The sequence below is a fragment of the Cupressus sempervirens genome, chromosome 1, assembly GCF_028749045.1.
Source record: "Cupressus sempervirens isolate cs-2001-9-10 chromosome 1, ASM2874904v1, whole genome shotgun sequence".
NCBI lineage: Eukaryota > Viridiplantae > Streptophyta > Pinopsida > Cupressales > Cupressaceae > Cupressus > Cupressus sempervirens.
In genome coordinates, this window is record NC_143118.1 from 660,852,385 (window position 1) to 660,866,306 (window position 13,922).

General features: G+C 33.5%; 1 protein-coding gene across 2 annotated transcripts in view; it reads right to left on the bottom strand.

Annotated features, from left to right (window-relative positions):
• LOC149579623 (3-dehydroquinate synthase) overlaps positions 1–3,831 on the bottom strand; it is a 99,571-nt gene extending 95,740 nt beyond the window's left edge. Inside the window, exon 1 of one of the 2 annotated variants that reach the window (XM_089786160.1) lies at positions 3,631–3,831. In XM_089786160.1, coding sequence (XP_089642286.1) covers positions 3,631–3,826 — 196 coding nt within the window. In that variant the 5' untranslated portion in view covers positions 3,827–3,831. The remainder of the gene's footprint in view (positions 1–3,630) is intronic. The other variant, XM_089786164.1, reaches the window with a different exon arrangement.
• Positions 3,832–13,922: the final 10,091 nt, after the last annotated feature.

Sequence of the window (13,922 nt, forward strand, 5' to 3'; positions counted from 1 at the left end):
ATCCAATGACTTCTTACCATCAAATGCACTTAACAAAGCCTTAAAATATCCTCACCAAAAGGACGATTTCCAGAAACACCATAAACCTTACCAACATATTCAACTTGTTATTTAAATGCACCTCTTCACCTCAAAAGGGTGCCAAGATAGGGTTGGCCCTATTGAAATTAAACAAAGTTAATTTATTATTTTTAATTTCCCAAAAGGGGCACCAGCATGAGGAGGGTGGGCCCAAGCAACAATTTAATTTTATTTATAGTTTAATCCCTTTGTACTGTAAGGGGTTGAACGTGTAATAAATTTCATTTTTTATGCAATAAATAAACTCCACTCCATAGTCGGACTTTTGACATAAATTACAAAATTTTCAACATGGCCAAAACATGAAATTCTTTTTTGCTTGCACTCCCCATAACCAAAACCCTCGTCAACATTGCACCAAGTGCACTGTTGTTGGGTAGTCCTAGGGTGGTGAGCAGTGCCCTATCAACAATAGACCCCATCATAAATTGTGAAATTGTAATCAGCGGTTTTGCCACTGCCTGCCGCTGCCACAAAAAGACAATTACCTATCACCTTGGAATGACACTTGTTAAATGATTCTTTGAATTATTGGACAGGTCAGTTCTCCACTTTCAAATTCAACCTTTTTTTCTACAAGATGCTTCAGGCACACATTACACCTCTATCAAATATCCCTATGACGGAGAAAAGAAGATAAGAGAAGAAAGAAAATCCCCTAAAACTAGTTTTCCCCACATCACAGTCAAGGGAATCCATAAATATTCTTCCCAAGAAGAGATATCAGCATCACTGTCTTCATACATGCAGCTCTCACTCACATTTAGAGAATCCAAGCACAGTCATTGGTGCACGCTCTATCCATGTAGCTAGTGATTTTCTATATTCTTTCCTAGACTCAATCAAAGGATCGTGCTATTGAAGAAAAATTTGTCACATACCTTCTTTAGAAACCCACTAATCTTAATAAACCTCAAATTTTCCTAAGAGTCTTGAGAATAGGCTGTCACATGTCACCTTGACTTTTGCAGGACCAGAAAGCTAGCACTTTGCAACAATAATATAACCAAAGGTACTCTAAAGATGGCTCAAAAAACTCACAAGTTGACTTCTTTCAATCAATCATGTTAGATCAAAGACAAGGTTTATGACTACCAAACAGGACCTGCAACTTAGCCTGAGGAATGGAAATGAAATTCAAATCTTGAGAAGGATAATGTTGAAAATATCCCCCAAAATCTTATCAAAAAGAGATGAAAACCAAGTTAAACGCATTACCCACTTGCACATTAAAACTTTAACATGAGCCACAAGAACAAATGGACTCGTATAATTAAAAAATGTTAACAAGGGGAATGATGACAGATGCTCATTGTCTAAAGCATACTGAAAGGAAAATCTTCAACAGATTAGAGATAATCTGAATCATAATGCCAGTATGAAGAAGACCATGCATCAGATACATGAAGACTAAGAAAACCATTGAGGAACCTAGAATATTTAGAAGCAAAAGAAACTGAAAAGAGTCAACCCCATTTTGGGTATGCTTGGACTATAACACATAAACATGGAGCACACTCAAAAGTAAACTTTTATTAAAGAACTGTCTTTCATGAAATGCTCGAACTGGTGTTTTGTAAACAAGCATTACACTCACACTAACAATGCTCTAATTGCATTTTGTAGACGGGGGCCACACTCAAATTTACTTTGTCAAAATAATGTCATTTGGTGTATAGATGCTTAGATGAAATTCTGTATTGCACCCAATAGTGGGCAATTGGGGTATGCTTCAACCATATTTTGTAAACACATGTGACACAATCCAAAGCACACTGCAGCATTTCCAGTTTAAACCACAAACTCGTGAAATGTTCATTGGAGCTATGTAATCCCCAATCTCACCACATGTCCATAGGAGCCATGGCCTGCCCAGCCACACCACATGTAACATATGTTATCAACTCCCTTGTTACAATGGCACGATTTTAACCTGGATGCACTCACACTAGATTGAAAACTTGCCAAATGCTGGTGTGAATTACAAGTACTTACAAGAAAATATCACAGCCAAGAAACTCATCTAGACTGAGTTTTCCTGGTTTTTTTCACTAAGTATTGCTAGGTAACAAATTCGAGTATTTCTCTATTTGCCAAATTGCCAAATCCCAGTCAAAATTGTGTCTGCAAAGTTCTGCAGTGACAAGTTTTAAAACCATATCTCACTAATATTCTATATTAACATTATGCTTAGCTGGTAGGACCTTAAGGCAAACAGAAAAAAAAACTCATAATGCCATTTAAGACTGAAATTCTTGGGAAGAGGACCCAGTATTTGAACGGGTTCCAATGGTTGTGATAGGAGTTGTTAACTCGATTCTACACTTATTGATTTAATGTCCAATTTTCTTGACAACATTGCACCAATACTTGTGACTTTAAAGTTGTTAGTATGATGATGATTACCGAAATTTGATTGAAATGTACCTTCAGTTGTCAAAAGTAACCAATGATGTGATGCCACATCAGTTGTGCAAGCATGGGTACCCTTTTTGCACGACCATTGGTCTCACTTTTTACTTGGGCTGTTTTGGACAACTTGGCAAAAAGTATGCTGATGTGGCAGTATAATTAATGATGTGGACTTGAAACCTTAGTTATAAGTAGATGACTCACCATGTAAACGCTGTGAAAAAAATGGGAGTGATTTGAAATTTCCACATAAGATTTTGTTAATTGCAAAGTTAGGGTGTTCCAGTATTGGGTCCTCTCCCCTATTCCAGTGTGAATCATTTCTATAAATATTGTAGATACTAAGTTTGTATTTCAGTATTGTGGATGAACACCAGGTTAAGCAACAAACTGTTTGATTAGATGCATTGCTTGAAACCTAAAGAAAATGACATTGCAGCTGCTCTCCAAACTCAGAATTATATAATACAAAAAAGAGGATGTGGAAAGCAATAGTGTACCAGGTCAAACTTAAAGGTTTTTAAGTGCTTTTTGTCACAAGTAAGGAGTGAGCAATTGCCAATTGCATATCTTAGTAAAGAAAACGAGGATAGGGGAGTGAGCAATAATGGACAGCTTGTTCTAATAAAGAGGAGGAGGAGGAGAGAAGCGGGGTGGCAATAGCTAGCCGCTTACCCCGCAACAAAAGAATGGAAAAAAATAATTAATAAAAGAAAAAGGACGACAAAAGATGAAGAAATGGAATGGCTTCTTCCACTAAGAGAAAGGGTGACAAAGAAATCAGCAATAGCGAATGGCTTGTCCTGTTGAAGAAAACATAGATTAGGGGTGGATGAGTAATGGCTATCTACTCGTCTCGCTAAGAAAGAGGGGAAGATGATGAACTAAATTCAATTGGGAGATTTTATAAAAATAAAAAAATAAAAAATTGGCGAGGCCTTAAATTGCAGCCCCTTGACCAGTCTGCTTAGTGAAAACGCATAGAACAAAAGCCCACTGGCGTTGATGAGAGAGGGGTTTTTTCCACAGCAGTTACGAGGAATGAAAGCCATTCTGCATTTTCGAAACAAAAGAAGCCGCAACTGAAGAAATTATATAAAAGCCTGCAAATAAAAAAATAAAAATTGGAATGCATACCCTTTGCACAAGAAGATGACAGCCACGAACGAAACGGTAGTGTCGAGATCAGCGTGTCCGCCATAACCCCGTTTGGTTGGGGAAGATTAATTTGTAGCATAACCAGGTTTTCGAAAATCTGGTTTTGTGGTTTGGAAAGCCAATAGTCCATTTGGTTGACACGGGGACTCCACAATATTATTAAAAAAACTGTCATAAAATTCAAAACTTAGTTTTAATTTCGAATTTCACCTTTTTATTAGAAGAAATATCATCCAATTTTTTACCAAAATTGGAAGATGAAATTGAAAATCAGGTTATAATTTTAATCAACCAAACGCCCATGTTTTTCTGCAAAACCTGGTTTTACTCTTGATAACCCGGTTTTGGCCCTCATCTTCCAGCAACCAAACGGGGCTAACTGAAATAGATGTCCAAAGATTAAAAAGTGAGATATTAGTAAATGTCTTGCTAATTTGTTTGCGTTATGCACCCGCTTTTTCGCAAGTCGAATATATTTATTATTATTTACTGTAAATTAGAAGTGCAATGGTTAAGATGATAGTACAGGGGCAAAGTTCCGCAAACAATTGAAAAAAAAAGAAAATGAAGATTTATAGGTCGAAAGGAAAGATACGAAGAGAGCTCTAAAAAAAGAGAATGATATGTTAAAGCTAGAATGATAGAAAGTACTAAGGGAATTTTAAAAATATTAATGATTATATTATTTTAAAATATATATAAATAACAATAGAAATTATATTATATGAATGAATTAGTCATTTCTACCAATTCAGTTGAAATATTTAATTTTAAAAAATAAATTGTTGATTATTTAATTCAAACTACCAAAATATCTAATTAGTTTGAGGAGTAGTATTAGTTATACAATTTGTAAAATAGTATTAAAAAAATTAGAATAAGACTGTAGAATAGAAGCTAGTAAAATATAGTGTAAACTTAAAGAAATAACATTTTACAAATGACAAAAATAAGCATCAATGTAAAATTAATCAATATATTTAAAATAAGAAATATAAAGCATTTAACTGTATATTTAGAAAATAGATAGTGATAATTAATATTGATTAGAGATTCATTTGTGAAGTGGAAGATAAAAATGATTTTTTTTTATTTTAAAGTTAATCCACTTGCTACAAATGTGGAAAAGGTAAACTTGTAATTAACGTATTCATTAATGCATGATAAACTTGTTAGAAAATATTTGTATTTTCGTACAAATGATAAAAATAAACATCAATGTAAAACTTGAAAAGTTAATCCACTTGTTACAAATATGGAAAAGATAAAGTTGTAATTAATGAATTCATTAATGCATATAAACTTGTTAGAAAATATTTCTATTTTTGTCGAAGAAAATTGAATTTTCTCCCTACCAAAAATGGTATGATCCAATAGAATGAGTGAAAAATGTGATTTAGAAAATAATGAAATTTTTTTTAAAAATATAAACATTTGAAGTTTATTTTAATCTTTTAAATTCTATGAGTTGATTAGTCGGTTAAATTGAAAAATTGAATTGAATGATTCCAATACTTTCCTCCAAAGGCAGGAACTAAAAATATGTTTAATAATAATGTAGTGAAGGATATAAAATTTCCCTTGCATCTCCTTTATGATCTTTTATTATGTAATATAATCTTTTCCACAATGTAACTAGCTTCCAATCTATTACTTAGCACACATCTTACTAATATTTACAATAGAGTCAACTTCAATAATATAAAGAAAGTCATATTTACCTCATTCAAATTCTATTGCATGAATTATCTATAATTATCAATATCACATATTTATCATGAAAATCAAGTCAAAACAATAGACTATGTTATAAACTACCACTTCTCAAACATGCAAAATACAATAAAGTTCTTCAATACAAAGAGATACATACAAAACTTCTTTACATTGCTATTGATACCTTCAATATCTGATATTGCCTTTGCTACTCATCACAAAACTTTATCATAGTTCACATTCCTCTAATCATACATCAAAATTCACATCACAAAACATTATATCAATATTGCATTACACCACACATAACTTCGCATTTAGCAAACTTTCTATATACCTTGCTAATTATAACAAATATTTACCCAATTGACCTTTATGTCTTTATACACTTTACCAAAATTCAAAATTATCTTTTTCCCACTTAGGGTTAACATCTAGAATGTCGTCCCTAATTAGTTAGGTAATTATTTTGGTAAACAAAATGATTCCTTAACCAAAAATATCCATTTCCTTATCATGCTATGATCTGCCTGTACACTATTGTAACTGGTAAACTCATCATAACTCATCTCATATAGTCTTGTGCACTTGCATACATCATCATCATAATATTAAGTATATGTACCTAACTTTGCACATGTTTGTGATGTGCTTGTGAAGCTTGCCAATTAATACTCTATTTATTCTATCGGATAAACTATGTAACACTTAGATAATTTTCTAAGTATAACTGTCATATCTTCATCTTCATGTTATTCCCACTTCATATGACTGATATGTTACCATAAATGACAACATCAAAATGTTTGAGCTAGCCAAATTATCAATAATACCACCCTTTGGTATTGATGGAAACATATGAAAAAATTGGCTAAGTCCCAAAAACAAAACTTCAAAATTGGACTTTACAAAATTTCAAAACTATGGATCATTACATATACCATCTTTTCCATATATCTCCTAATTGCATTATGACTCCTCCTTACTTAATTTTTCTTATCTCTCCCCCTTTGAAATCAATGACAAAGGTATCAAAACTTATTTACAAGTCAAAATTTGTATTTACCTTCCTTTTCATGCTAAGTGGATATTCTTGTGATGCAATCTGCAAAGTTTGTCTTCAAAATAGAAAACTTTGTATCCCACTAATCTTTCACTACATCTAAAATGTCGAGAACTGTGCATAATTCATAGAAGTAGTCTCTACTGGTTTTAAATTTGTATATACAAATTTATCATAAGATGCCTCAAATGATAGGAATTCCTCCAACTTTCTTTGTACAAGATCAAATTTCAAGGTAATGCATTCCCTTAACAATGAAAATATCTTTAGTATCATCTCCTTTTGCAGCTCCAAGAGCCTAATTTCATCATTTATTTTTTTGACCCTCCTTTCTAGATCAACAATCTAAACTGAGGGATTTTGCACTTTATTCATAAGTTCCTCTAATTCTCAGAGTTTTGTGTTGAGCTTGCATCTAAAATGTCTTTGATTAATGTGTATACACCAACACACTTCCCATGCATAGTCTTCCCTTTTGTCAAACTTTTTCTTAATTCCTTGATCTTTTCATCAAGACTCCTCAAATCTTCTTTCATGTTTTCACAAACTTTCCTAAACGTTTTTACATCATGTAATGTTTGAGCTTTGGTGGATACCACTTCTGATAAATGTGTGAATTCAGTGTCAAAAGGTTTAATCACTTCCTTTTCTCTTTCATGTAGTTAGGCTCAGTCACTTTCTTAGAAATTACACTTTACAACTTGTCTGTAACTTTTGTCAAAGAAATATGTAAACTCTTTACCTTTTTTTTCTTATCAAATAATTTGTTGAGTGATGAAATCAATTAAGCTTGATCATCATCATCTAACTTGGTTTCTAACAATATCACTAATGTAGACTCAGATGGTAGCCTAGAGGAACTAGGTTCACTTGTCTTTATCTACTTTGCTTCTTCTTTTCTTCACCTCCTCTTTTGTAATCTTCTTCTCCTCTTCTTCCTTCCTCCTATTCTCTTCTTCTTCCTTCATTTTATTTTCCTCTTCCAACTTCTTATTCTCTTCTTCTATCTTCTTTTCAACCTCTTCATTTTTCTTTCTTTCTTCCTCTAACCTATATTTTTCTTCTTCTAACTTCATTCTTTCTTCTTTCTTTTCCATTTCCCTTTCCTTTTCCTTTTCATTTTCCTTTTCCTTTTCTTCTATCTCCTCTTTTCCTTCTTCCTCATCTTTCAAGCTCTCATAGCTTCCCAAATTGTTAGCATTTGTACCAAAATCCTTAAAGGGATCCTATTCTATATCAATTATAACATTAGTGTTGTCAAATTGCATTGTATCTACACCTATTGTTACTTGTTGAACTATTGTTGCTACATGTATTGCTATTATCTGAGGGTTGGAAGGTTTAAGGCTCTTCATCATCTGCATTATGGCTTCTTGAGTCTCTTCTCCCACTTCCTCATAGTTACCTCCCATAATCAAAAATTCCTTTGTCTTGTTCTTTGCATAAGGTTCAAGAATCTATAGTAAAACTCTTCAAGTGTTCCTCACATTCAACTTCACATAATTTATCATCATATTATCTCCATTTTTTTTATACTCTTCTCGTACTCTTCTCTTCCCATTTACTAAGGTCTTTCATACAAATCATTAGGGATCTATTCTTTTATGTCTTCAAACTTCTTCTTGTTAATAATCATATATCTTATTGTTGTATTTTCTAATTGAAGTCTTTCAAAATTACTGTACAAATAATAAAACTTGTTTAAGTGAACACAATTGCATTTATTAATTATTGTGATGTTCAACTTTTCTACCTCAGGCTTCCAATGTTTTCTCTCTCTGGGTGCACTTTCTAATTTTCTTTTCTCCATTTTTGTTTCCTTGGTTTTCTTAGGGTTCTCTGATTGACCTCACATCTTCTTCACTTCATAGGCCATTAAGACTTTTTGCCTCTTCCCTGACCCAACTGTCATTTGCTTTACTCTTTTCTACTTGTGGGTCTCTACTGGTTCTTGTTTAATCTTAGCTAATCTGGTTGATTTCCTCTTTACTTCTACAATGGTCACTTCTTCTTTCTCTTCACTTGATTCCACTAATGGAATTTTGGGTTCTCTCTATGGTTATTCTTGAGACATGATTGCATATGGTATTATTGATGTTGTTGCTTGAGATTGTGCAAATGTTATGCCTTTTGTCAATGGGTTTACAGGAAAGGGTCATGTTGCTACAAGTGGAGTCAAAAACATAATACCCTCTTGTCCACTCATCTTCATTCTTGCCACTATTTGTCTTGCAATAACTGCCTCTTCAAGAGTCATTTGGGAGTCTTCCATGACCTTCTTCATGGTAGCCTCAACCTTCTTAGCTAACTTCTCAAGCTAAGCTTGATTAGTCATATGCATTATTTCTGCATACATTCCAAATTTGTTAAATTCTTCATCTCTAGCTGATTTGAGAATCATACAAATACCCTTCAACTTGCTCTTCAGTGAATTAATATCCAAGTGGTTGTACATATGTCATTCTAGGTTTTATTGGCTCTATGTAGATGAAGTTTTTATCTACCATGAAACATATATCATCTTTAAATTTTCTCACCACTGAAGGTGGAATTTTGTACCTTTGCTTCATTTCTATTTGGAATATTTTTACAATCAAGTCTATATTACTTCCAATCTTATTAATAGGGTATCTTTTGTATAGGTTTGTTATCTTCTCCATGGTACTCTTGTCATTACTTAGAAGCTCGGTTATAGACAAGAATGGGAATCTTTTGATCAGGTGGAAAAATATGTAAGTTATATGTGATCTGAATCTAAATTGACTATTCTTCACCTTGTTTATCCTTTCCAAACTCTCCACTAACTACACTCTCAAAATATCACACATGTTCACTTTCAATTTCTTAATATACATCTTATATGTTGCATGGATAAAGCCTATTGTCATGTCATTCTCTCTAGAACTTGAACATATCTTAGATGCCACGATTCTACATATGAATCTTACATCATGCTACTTAATCTTTTTTATTACAATTCCTTTCCCATTATATTCAAACTTAGTATTTTCCAACACAAGTTTCTTCACATTCTTTTCATTTACAAGTATTGAGCAGGTCATTACACAAACTAGTCACTTCATGAATTAGGTTTGCTAATATAGCTATAACATTCTCTACTAACCAGAACTGTCCATCATGAATTCTACTCAATATTATCTTAACCCAATCCTCATTATCAAAGTATTGGGAAAATAAGAACTTAATCTGTTCAATATTCTCCATGTGCCCATAGCCACTCTTAAAACTCATGTCAAGATTATAAATTAGGTCAAATTCCTTAGTCACATTCCCTTCCCCTAATATCTCAAACTTTCTCTTAAGATAACAACCAATGTTCTCTAAATACAACACTTTGTCTGGAATAATAAAAATGCTATTATTGGATCATCTTCCAAGGGTTATATAGGGTTTATCTTCATCTTGGATTTTTCCTCATCCTCAACATTATGAATTAAAGATACATCGATTTCTAATGCAAATGTTGAACCCACATTCACAATTTTAGCTTTTGGAATCCACAAAATACCTTAGCTTCTCAAAAATAGGGTTTAGAGGTAAATTCGCTTCAATTGTGATTTGCTTTACTTAGATTCACTCCTGAACTCTTTGTACATTCAAATGATGCTGAAAATCTTAATTCTAATTATTAAGTCTTTTGCATTTACCTACTCCATTAATTACTTGAGTACATAATCAACAAAAAGTTGTTCTTTCTTTACTAGTAACCTTGTTTTACTTCGTGTATCTACATACAAACTCCAAATCATTTGTAGAGTTATACATAGCTTCTACATATTCTACTTCATCATACTAACTACACATACCTTAACTCTTTCTCTAACATCTCTTTTATCTTTCTGATGTTTGTTCTTTTATATAAAAATACTTAATTCAAGTAGGATGGATCAAATAGCTTTACTAACTTCAATCTACCTTCAAGTGTTTCATTTGACTTTTCTTCCAACACCACATGTGAACTTGATGGATCTTTGGCTTTGAGAAATACTTCCTTAAATTCTTCTACATGTTCTCTTAGATTGTCTTTGTGGCTGTTACTGATGTTGTTATTCCTTCTAGCATTCTTGTTCATGTTCCTTTTGAAATTTGGACTCTTTATGTTGTTCCTCATCTCCATTCTATAGAATCTTTCTATATGACCAAAGTTGTTACATAGTTGACACACTAGTGCATTATTTCCAAATATAGGTCTAGGCTAGTTAACAGGTGCTCTATAATATCTAGAAATATGTCTAAAGTTGTTGATCTTGTAACACGCATTGTTGCTCCACATTCCATTGTTTCCTTCATCAAATCTTCTTTGTGCAGGGTTAATACTTCTAAACATTCTACTATTGCTATTATTATTATTATGAAATTTAGGCCTTTTACAATTATCTACTCTATGACCATAACCATGACAATTATAACAATAAAAATTTGTAATGGGTTTATATGACTTAACTGTACAGTCTCTTTTCATATGAATAATTTCATTACATGCATGACATCTACCTTTGAATTCATATCTCATTTCTTTAGGTGATTCAATTTTATCGGGCTTCTTAGGTTCATCAACTTGCTCAGGTTGCTTGGCTTGCTCAACCTCCTTAGATGTATCATCAGATTTATTTAATTCAATCTTGTTCAAATATTCTTTTTCTTGCATAGGATGATGATTTTTAGGATTAGGTTCCTTTCTATCTTTAGACTTCTTAACAGAATTTCCTTTAATGAAATATCCAAGACTAATTTTATCATAGGAAGGTCTCTGAAAAACATTTTTTCATCAAGCTTCTCACTGCTAGAATAAAATTTCTCAGAATATTGCTTAGACTAGGTTAACTCTCTTTTTACAATATTTTTATACTTCTCTAGTTTTGCATAATGCAACTTGGTAGACTCAAGATCATATGCCACTTTGGTGAGGTTACATCTTAGATCTACATTCTTAGACTTCAAATTTGTTTCAACTTTACTAGTATCACACTTCAAGCTCAATTTTAGATCTGTAATCTTAAGTTTATGCTTCACGATCTCATTTTATTTCTAAAGTCTTTAAACTTCATCACTTTCTTTGATATGACCTTTAGGCTCTTTCTTGGACTTGAGATGATCTATCTTATCTTTCAATTTTCCAATGTAGTCTTTAACATCTTCATATCTTTCTTTCAAAGCATCTCTTTCTTCATAAGAATATCAATCTGCTCAAAAGCTTCTTCTAGGTTCTTCTGTAACTATTCCATATCCATAGGGATCTTACTCAAGCTATCAAGCCTTCTATGAGTAACTGCTCTCTAATACCAATTATTAGAAATAGGAAATACTGAGAGGAGAAGGCGGGGGGCGGGTTGTGGGGTTTGAATTAGCATTTCACAAACTTTAGCCCAAAACTGGATATCTTTAACAACTTTATAACTTGCATAAGAAAGTAAACTAACTATGTGGAAAAATAGTTCTAGTTACTCCTCTAACTCGGATGATATACAGAGCCTTAGCTCTGAGAAAGGGGGGATTTCTTCTTCAGGGAAAGTAGTGACTTACCATGCTAAAAAATCACCCTCCCCCATAACCCCTAGCAGAAAAAGCCCTAGGGATCTCGGGCAGAAGCCTCCTAAGAAGGTTGAGGAGGGAGACAGTGATGATGAGGTGGAACCAGAGTCTAAGGAGGTGGTTAAGGAGACATAGGAGGAAATTAAGGAGGAAAGTGGAAGGAAGAAACACAAAAGGGAGAGTTTAGAGGATGTGCGCTCTCAATTTGAGGAGGCGTCAGTACTACCCCTTTCTCCTGTCCATCTCCATCTTGAGGAGCAGAAAGAGGAGAAAGCTGGGTATGCAGAAGGGGAAGTGCAGAAAAATGACAGGAGGAAAGTGTGGATCAACTTCAATGTCAAGACTTCCAAGATGGGCATCTTCAGGGAGGCCATGAATCGCCAAATCCTTGTGGATAATCAAGAAGAATAGCAGCTAGAAGAACTCATTGATCCGACGATTGTGGCTATTTCGAACAGAGCCAGGGAGACAGGGATGAACCTCTTGAATAATGCTCATAACAGTATTATTGATTATTTTAGATCAATCAAATGGCTTTTCCACGAGCTCGAGGAAGTCAAAGATCAGGTGAAATATATTGAAGCAACTAGGAAAGGGATGGAGGCTAACAGGAGGACGAATTCAGCTGACAGGCTCAGTTTGGTAGAAGAAAGGATACAAAAACTGGAAAACTACAATCACAACCTTGTGAATAACATGTTTTCCTTGTTAAGCTCCATTAACAACAACATCATCTCTTTAATGGGATGGATCAAAGATAGAGAATTGCACAAAGATGAGGATGGAAAAGACGGGAATGAAGCCAGAACAGAGGATGACTCGGCAAAGGACAACTCCACTCCTGATCAGGACCAGGGGAACCAAAGGGCACAATAGATGGAAGCGGAGGAGAATCAACTAGCCTTCGAGGCTACTTAGGTTATGCAAGAACTGGAGCGAAAGAATGAGGAATAACTCTTGCTTGTTCTTTTGTTTGTCGTTGTCTCTTGGCTTTTTGTTCTGGCTTTTGACCGTGGCTTTGCTTGTCTTTTTTTCCTTGTCTTCTCTCATAACTCTTCTTTCTGTCTGGGCTTAATGCTTGTTATCAGCCTATGAACTTAAACTTTTTTGGCTAGGCTTTCACGCTTATTATCAGCCTTTTCTATTTTAACTATTGGGTTTCAAGTTTCTTGTAAAACCTATTTATCTAGTCAAAAACTATGTGGAAAAATAAACATAACCATGCTATAAAAGAGATCATAACAACATATTTTGTTAAGTGGGGAAACCTTGGCCAGGGGAAAACCCCAGTGGGGATGGTAACCACAAAATGATCCAATAATCAAAAGTATCTTGTGAAAGATATTGACCCTGTTAGGAGTCTATTACATCTGTATAGTGTCTCGATCCCTATTAGAGGAATAGGCCTTGTTAGAAGCCTCAACCCTATTAGGAGTTGTGATATATAATTATCAAATGTATGGAAGATGAGCCCATTGTCCAAACATGCAATATATAATAAAGTTTTTCAATACAAAGAGATAGAAAGAAAACCTCTTCACGCTGCTATTGATATCTTAAATATCTGATATTGCCTTTGTTTCTCATCACAATTCAAATTACTCTGATCATAAATCAGATTTCACATCAAAAAACATCATATCAATTGATATTGCATTACACCACATATAACTTTGCATTTAACAATCTTTCTTTATACCTTGCTAATTATAAATATATGTCTAGTCGACCTTCATGCCTTTATACAGTTTACCAAAATACAAAATTTACTTTTTCCAACTTAGGGTTGACATCTACCATGTCATCCCTAATTAGTTAAGCAACTATTTTGGTAAACAAAATAATTCCTTAACCTAAAATACGTATTTCCTTATCATGATTTTTTTGCTTGTATATTGATGTAACTGATAAAGTCATCATAACTCAATCTATATAGTCT